The 8,727-nt window shown below is 34.9% G+C and overlaps 1 protein-coding gene across 1 annotated transcript; it reads left to right on the top strand.

The window, feature by feature from the left end:
• Positions 1 to 1,110: 1,110 nt before the first annotated feature.
• LOC110873053 (protein NDL2) lies at positions 1,111 to 5,998 on the top strand. The gene is made up of 11 exons (XM_022121975.2): positions 1,111 to 1,272; positions 2,611 to 2,710; positions 2,899 to 2,996; positions 3,131 to 3,219; positions 3,824 to 3,884; positions 3,969 to 4,055; positions 4,643 to 4,720; positions 4,826 to 4,882; positions 4,966 to 5,021; positions 5,407 to 5,542; positions 5,636 to 5,998. Exons 1-11 carry the CDS (start codon positions 1,213 to 1,215, stop codon positions 5,852 to 5,854), a joined length of 1,041 nt encoding a protein of 346 aa, XP_021977667.1. The 5' UTR covers positions 1,111 to 1,212; the 3' UTR covers positions 5,855 to 5,998.
• The last annotated feature ends 2,729 nt before the right edge of the window (positions 5,999 to 8,727 follow it).

Genomic DNA, 8,727 nt, shown 5'->3' on the forward strand with positions numbered 1-8,727 from the left:
ACATTGTGATGAAACCACTAACTGATAAAACACAACATCAAGAATGTCAAAATCACATCAACCAGTAAATGATAGAACACATTGTGATGAAACCAGTAACTGATAAAACACAACGTGAACCAGTAACTGATAAAACACAACATCAAGAATGCCAAAAATCGTATCAACCAGTAACTGATAAAACACATTGTGATGAAACAATAACTGAAACCAGTAACTGCTAAAACACATTGTGATGAACCCAGTAACTGATAAAACACAACGTGAAGAAACTGTTAATGATTTGAACTTCGTAATTTAAAGTAACTGCCCTTTTAAAATCATAATGATTTGAAATTGTCAAAGATATATACGTTTCCATAAATATCTGGATAGTTAGTTTAGGATATATAATATTCCAAAATTAAATTAATAATTAAATTACCATCATGCCCTTTTGAATAAAAAATTTAAAAGACACATGTCACCTCCCTATTGCTTCATAGACTTTCTAGGAGACTTAGGCTTTCTAGCCAACTACCACTCTAAATATAAACATAATAATAATATATTTTTTTCCGTTCCTTGTAGGAATGAAAAAAAAAAAAAACACCCCTTACTAAGGAATGAATGTTATATTTGGAAAGAGTTATATTACTTTGGAAGCTCTATTCCATTACCATATGATAACCAAACATTGTTATATTTGGAAGGAGTTACATTCCTTTGGAAGGTCTATTCTATTACCACATGATAACCAAAAATGTTTCTTTTCATTTCACCTTTTATTAGTGTTTATTTCATTTTCTCTTTTTTAAACTATTTTAAAATCGATAAATAATATGGTTTATTTTGCTGAACGTGTCATGGAATATGTAATGATTTGTAAAAACTCCACCCTATCAACTTAAATGCTTTAAATGCCCTCTTTATAGTCGCAATCCATATTGTACAAATAAATGTTACTTAAGTTGACACAACTACACAAGTAAATACTTCACAAAAAAAAGTCAACAAATAACAAGTTTCATACTATAGTGGCCAAACCGAAAACTTTTAAAACTTATGGGCCAAAACTAACACATCATCTATAAATATACACTGAAAGATATATATCATGCTATATAGATATACATACAGAGTGAGAGAGAGAGAGAGAAACACAGATTTCTATATAAACCCATGGATACCAAATCCAACCTCTCTCAAATTTGACAAATTAGGTTGCAGGTTATGGCGGATTCAAGCGATTCTATCTCCATTGACATGGAATCAAGCTCTGTTTCCGCAAAGGTTTGCAGATTACTTCACATTTTGTACACATATATATTACGAGATTGAATGTTCATTTCTGTGTATATCTGCTTGTATGCACAATTGATTGACAAATTTTTATCACAATTTATACCTATTTATGACGAGATTGAATGTTGATCAGTTTATGTGAATGTATATCTGTGTGCGCGTTCTATAACTGTTCAGTAATCTGCTGATACTAGCAACATTTTCATCGATTTATTGGCAGTTTAAATCTCGATTTATACCTATTTATTACGAGATTGAATGTTTATGTGAATGTATATATGTATCACTGTATGTGTGTACGATAATTGTTGATACTCGCAACATTTTCATCGATTTATTGGCGTTTTTCGTTGAAAATTGAAGTTAGAAGTTAGAAGTGTGTGAATGTGTGATTTGTTCATTTGTTATATGTGATTATGAGAAGTTTCTATTTCACTTAGGGAATTTGATTTCTTTGTGGTTAAGTTTGCTTTTGAGAGGTTTAGTAAGTTTTAAGTAAACGGTAGGTAAATGCTTGATGATGCAAGGAATCATTGTTTAAAGTTCATTTTGTATCTTCTTTTTTACTGTCTGTGATCTCATCATTTTTTTAAATTGGCAAAAAAAAAAAAAAAAAAAAAAAAAAAAAAAAACCTGTTATAAATACAATAATTAACAAGTCAAAGAAGGATTCATATATCATGTGATTAAATTTAGTAAACAGTTTTTGCATCTATCTGTATGAGATTTTATGTTTGTAGACTGTAATAGCTGTTAGACACAGTTATCATGTGATAAGTTTTGCTTTATATTTTTTTGTTATCCTTCCGATTGTTGAATAGGACTGTGTTTGGTGATGTATATTTTTGTTTATAAAATTGTTAGTTTGGTGAAAGAGTTATTGTATTTGACCAGGTTCAGTGGACTTTTAGACATACGTTTGGCGGTTTGGGTGTGCCTATCTGCATAATTATATTATATAGTAATAATAACAATTGTAATACTGTGTCAAAAATTTATTGCCAGGGGAGCGGTTGCCATAAATTCGTATTTTCTCTGTCTGATTAATATGTATGTTAGGTCAAATAGTTGTGTATTTATAGAGAATTAATGCGAGAGTTGCGTGCTGCACTTAGTGTTTTTTTTTTAACTTCATGCCCATGTCTCTATCTCGTTGACTTATATAGTTATATTCAATGTGGAAAAGGTTATGTATATGTAGTTTAACAGGGAGAGATAATTATGGGTGGCCTTATTGTCCTTATCTCCGTCTGATTAGATTGTATGTTATGTAAAAACATTAGGCTCTCAACTTAATATAATAAGTGCGTTTTGTATTGCATTCAGGAACACCTTGTGAAAACTTCTAATGGATTTGTATCCGTTGCCATATTCGGGGACCAGGACAAGCCAGCTCTCGTTACATATCCTGATTTAGCTTTAAATCGTAAGTGATGGCTTTTTTCGTAATTGATATTAAAACTTTATAACAAATTTGATTGTGCTTGCTTTGAACTGTCTATTCACCTCCATAATCACTACTTGAGGTCGAAAACTGGCATTAAAGCATGCTAACGAGTCATATGCATTAACCACTTCTGTTATTAATGTTGCATTGGTTTGCGTGTTTGGCAGACATGTCCTGTTTTCAAGGGCTTTTCTTATGCCCTGAGGCTTTTTCGCTGCTGATTCATAATTTCTGCATTTACCATATTAGCCCCCCTGGCCACGAGGTCGGTAATCATTAATCACCAACTGTAAATAGTTATAAATTTATAAAAAAATTTCCATGATGAACGTATGTGTATTGTTTCGAATGTATACTATCTTATATTCTTATATGGTACATCCTTAAGAGATTTTGCAGTTGGGAGCTGCTGCGGTGTCCTATGATTATCCGGCATTATCTGTTGATGACTTAGCTGATCAGGTTGCTGAGGTTCTTGACTATTTTGGGTAAATTTTTAGTATATTTGTTCCTATCATGGGTGTAATTCATTCTAAAACCTTGTTTATTTTTTTTTTATTTGGAGTTGATTACGCTTTTCGTACCTGTGGTTTGTTGAAAATAACCATTACAGTCAGTTAAAAAATTTCCAAAACTAATGGATTGTAATTGTTATTTTCGACAAACCACAGGGGCGAAAAACGTAATTAACTCATTTGTTTATGTATTGTTTTTTAATGAGGGGTATTTTAGTCTTTTCACCAAAAACTTAATGGCAAATTGGATGGAGTTAACGAAGGTGGACTGTATTTGTTACAAAAATGAAAGTACTGATACCGTTTTGTCAATTTTTAAACTAATGGACTGTAATGGTTATTTTCAACAAACCACAGGGACGAAAAACGTAGTTAACTCTTTTATTTATAACAAAACGTAATATTTGGGTGAAGGGTGCTTCGGGTCAAACCGACCAGGTTTGACCTGTTACCCCAAGTCCCAACCAGCGGACCCACCCAATTCACCACCTCTAGTTTCGCTTCTCGTTTTCTCTCGTTAATTGAATATACGGAAAGCTTTTTTTTTCTTTTTTTTTCTCATGATCTGCTTTTGCAGACTTGGTGCAGTTATGTGCATGGGAGTGACTGCTGGTGCATACATACTCACCCTGTTTGCTGTAAGTCACATCTTCTGTGTACTGCGTGAAATCTAAATTCTAATTTTGCAATATTTAACTATATATGCTTCTTTTGGCTAACAGATAAAATATACACGTCGTGTGCTTGGTCTCATACTTGTTTCTCCTCTATGTAAAGCACCTTCCTGGACAGAATGGTTGTGTAACAAGGTTAACTATTCTCAATATGCTTTTTAGACGTGACAATTTGGACCCGTTACCAGTGAATGGGTTGACATGTGTTATGCAATGTATCTAACCGGCGAGATGAGTATAAATAAAAAAAAAAAATACTAACTAAAAGGAGAATGGGCTCAACAGTGGGTGGTATCCCAAAAGTAATCTTAGGAGACTAATTATATGTAAAATGCCATTTTCGTCCCTGAGGTTTGGCCAGTTTTGCGACTTTCATCCAAAGGTTTGTTTTTTCGCATCTGGGTCCAAAAGGTTTGGAATCTTGCCATTTTCAGCTGGCTCCTTAACTCTATCCAATTTTTTTTCCGTTAAGTCAGGGGACGAAAATGGCATTTTACTCAAGAAATAAAAAGTGGACAAAAATATATATGCAGTCAACGTAGTGGAAATTTATTTTACTATTATATGTAAAAGAAATAAAAATTGGGCAAAAAGATTTTTAGAGTCAGACTTGTTTTGACCCTTTATCTTAACCTGCTTGACCCCATCCACTTGTAAGACTTTTTTTAACCCGTTTGGGGGAAAGGAGTGAGCGTTAATTTCAGTTGAGCTCTTGTTTGCAGCTTATGGCAAACATACTTTATTACTACGGGATGTGTGGTATGGTAAAGGAGTTACTGCTAATGCGTTATTTCAGCAAGGTGTATATCTCCTTCCATTTTGCGGTTACATCTTTGATAATTCAATGGTTTTTATTATATATTAATAATTAAACGTGTGATTATGTTTTACTATCTAAATGACAGGAAGTTCGTGGAGCAGCGATGAGTCCCGAAACAGAAATAGTGCACTCGTGTAGGAGAGTAAGTTCTCTCTTTGATACTATAATATGACATGCGGCTTTTGAATCATGTTTCTCATCATCAAGTCTGCTTTGTTTCTACAGTTGCTTGGTGAGAGGCAGAGTGCAAATGTGCTCAACTTTCTTGAAGCTATTAACGGGTAAACGGCTCTTTCTTTCTTGTCAAAATAAACTTTATTAGAGCAACTATGTCACTATTTATGCATCAAAAGAACGTTTCTTGTATTATGTTGAAGATCGGAGTTTATCTCTGTGTTCTACTTTGCAATGGCGTAACTCAAATCACACAAGAAATTGTCAATCCGAAAACTCCATAAAAATTTGGAAATTAAATGTTTAAGCATTATTTAGTGCCAGATATTGATGGTGGCAGTTTCAATTCAACCCATACGTATATAGTCGAGTCGATTTGGTTTATTTTTTAGCCCTAACAGTCAACGGGCCGAACGTTGAACAGGTTGAAGATCGGCCAAATTGTACTTTTGATGCTTATAACTTCCTAACTCGTACTTCTGTTTTGTTCAGGAGACCAGACATCACGGAAGGATTAAAGAAATTGCAGTGTCGCTCCCTAATCTTTGTGGGAGAAAATTCTCCGTTCAATTCTGAATCTCTTCACATGACGTCAAAACTAGATAGAAGATTCAGTGCATTGGTAGAGGTATGCAACAGTATCTCTAAAACTTATAAACCTATAAACACAAAACGTCATGTATATCATTTGAAATGAACATATTCTTGTATGCATTTATAGGTTCAAGGATGTGGATCGATTGTAACAGAGGAGCAACCAGATGCAATGTTGATACCACTGGAATATTTCCTCATGGGTTACGGGCTCTATCGGCCCGCTGAGACGGACGTAAGCCCAAGAAGCCCATTAAGCCCAACTTCCATCTCCCCCGAACTTTATACGCCAGAAAGCATGGGCTTAAAACTAAAGCCCATTAAAACTCGACTTTCACAAATCTGAAAGGAGAGGTAAGATGGTATATTTGCAAGATTTTGTAATTCTGTGTATGTCATGAGATGTATTTGAGGATTAGTATGAAGGTATATAGACACAGGAGAGAAATTTATAGAGAGCAAAGATTGAAATAATCCAAAAAAAAAAAAATTAATAATAACTAGAAAAAGGATAGTCATGTATATCTGCAAAAATAAATGTTATGTTCATATGATTACAAGAGTAAATGTTTGTGATTGAAATGAAATTTGTTTAGGGTATAGTTCTTATGATAACAATAAGAATATAAACATGTGATACGGATGTTAAATATACATACGTGTATGTTCGTGTTCTATGTAAGTTGTAAAACATTAATAACGTGGTCCATAACACGTACACCATAGATACTTGTGTCGAATACTCGGTCCAAGTCAAAACTTCAAATGAATTAGAAACACACATGTTTTTATAGTATATTAAATTTTAAGGATTAAGGATAATTGATTTGTTTTTAAATTAAGATGAATGCATGTTTTTTTTATATAAAACTTCTAAACAAATCTTTTATAAAATGAACAAGTTTTTCTTAAAACCAAATTAAAAATTTACAGAATGTGAATTTAGTTGAGACAAGAGCTCAAAGAAATCTCCTAAACGTTATCAGGAACTTACGATAGGTAAAAAAAATAAAACAAAAAATATCTATATATTATTTTCTATTCAGAGTTAATCACCTATGTAATTTTTTAAGGGTTAATGGATTTAAACATCTCTAACTATTGTCATTTGGCCGCTGTCACTCTCAACTTTGACTTTGGCTCACATCACTCTCAACTTAACACATTGGTTGCTGTGTCACCCTGTCGTTAAATAAACGCTAATTGGGTTAGTTTTATTGTCCTACGTGGCTAATTTTAGATGACGTGGCGTGTTTTAATGAGTTGGCATGCTGATGAAAACTTATATTATATAGAAATCAATTTATATTCCCCCTATCTCTCTCTCACACTTAACACCACCACCATCCACCCACACCACCGTCCTGCCTTCCACCCCACCATAACCCTACGCTGCCATCCACCCTACCACCATAATCCCCTGTTCAAGAACCATTGGCCACCACCCACTGCGACCACCTACCCCACACCACCAACCACTGCTTAATCTGGATCTAGAAGCCTATTCGAGATGATATCGAAAAAAAAAACGATGATGGGTTTTGATTTTGGGGGAAAACGGGGTTATGATGATGATCAGGTGATGTTGATGAGGGGAACAGTGGTGTCGTCGCAGGGGGGTCGTCTGATGTTGAGGATGGAAACAGTGGTGTCGTCGCTGGTGAAATCCGTCATTTCACCTTCCACACTTCCACACTTTCTCTCTCACACACTACCATAACCCTGTTTTCACCGCCAAATTGCCGGTGATATCCGTCGTTGATAAGCATTTTCTCACTCGATCGGTTGCGGTTAGGAAACAGAGGACTTGTAGTGTGAAATCGCTGTTGAAGATGTACGGAAGGATAGCGTGTTGTAGGGGTGTGCAAAAAACCGAATTAACCGAACCATAACCGAATTAACCGACAAAACCGAACCGAAAAAACCGAACCAAATAAAAAACCGGTGGATCGGTTAATGGTTTTTTTTGAAAACCGAAAGTAGCGGGTCGGTTATGGTTATCATTTTTTCCATACCCACCATAACCGAACCGAACCGACATGTAATAAATCTTTGTAAGATTTAGGACTTTTCACCATATTTTTAATATTTGATATTTTTGAGTGAAGATTTTTAGTACTTATGGGTTTTTCATATCATTTTGTGGTTTTGGTTGAATGTTTATTTGAATTTATGGAATTTATCATATCACTTTATTTGAATATTCGATAATAAAGGTATTAATATTATAGATTATATGTATTTTTAATACTATGTAATATATTAATATATACAAATATGCAATAACAATTTATTCCATGTTAAAAAAATTAAGCTACTTTAGCTAAGCTAAATACACGGTTAACCACCCATAACCGACCCGCTATAACCATCAAAACCGAATAACCATAACCACCATAACCGATCGGTTATGGTTATGGTTATCCAATAACCGATATCGCGGTTATGGTTATGGTTTTTGATCAAAACCGACCCAAACCGACCCATGCACACCCCTAGCGTGTTGTTATGTGCTGAGAAGGATGAATCTGGATCGATTGTAGGTTTTCATTTGATTCCGCAATCAGGTAACGAGTTTTAGTAGTTTGATTTTGTAATTTTTGTTTGATTTGTTCGATTTCATTGAATGATATGTTTTGAGATTATGAGTTGTATCGGTTTGTGTTGTTCAGGAAGTAGCGGGGGGGGGGGGGGGTTGATGGCGACGGTGATTGGCTTGGTTTTGGGTGGGTTGGGTTGTGACAGTGAGCTAGGTGGTGGTGGATACGGACGGCGGAGACAAGCTTCGGCCGTCGGAAAACAACGGCAACGGTTGTGAGGGGTGGCTCAGTTTTGGAACGGAGCTTGGTTCAGTTCGGTTCAGGTTTCACATAGGTCGGATTCAGTCTTGTTCAACAACCATTGGCCACAAAATGGCCACGTTGGATAAAAAACAGTCCATGTCACCATGCCACGTTGGACAAGATGGGCACGTCAGCAAAAAGAACTAACCCAGTTAGTGTTTATTTAACGACGGGGTGACACAGCAACCCAAGTGTTAAGTTGGGAGTGGTGTGAGCCAAAGTCAAAGTTGAGAGTGCCAGCGGCCAAATGACAATAATTGGGGTGTTTAAATCCATTAACCCATTTTTTAATTTATCCACCCTTTTTCTAATAATTAAAATACCCCAATGTCAAAGTTAGATGAAAAGGATTATATGTTTAAATAAGGTTTAGAAC

This window comes from Helianthus annuus, chromosome 8 (genome assembly GCF_002127325.2).
Source record: "Helianthus annuus cultivar XRQ/B chromosome 8, HanXRQr2.0-SUNRISE, whole genome shotgun sequence".
NCBI classification, from domain to species: domain Eukaryota; kingdom Viridiplantae; phylum Streptophyta; class Magnoliopsida; order Asterales; family Asteraceae; genus Helianthus; species Helianthus annuus.

What these genes read in the sequence shown, in the direction of transcription:
- LOC110873053 (XM_022121975.2), top strand. Translation starts at nt 1,213, where the DNA reads ATGGCGGATTCAAGCGATTCTATCTCCATTGACATGGAATCAAGCTCT. An exon ending in TCCTGATTTAGCTTTAAATC is followed by an intron (nt 2,711 to 2,898) that starts GTAAGTGATGGC and finishes CGTGTTTGGCAG; the next exon opens with ACATGTCCTGTTTTCAAGGG. An exon ending in TAATGCGTTATTTCAGCAAG is followed by an intron (nt 4,721 to 4,825) that starts GTGTATATCTCC and finishes TCTAAATGACAG; the next exon opens with GAAGTTCGTGGAGCAGCGAT.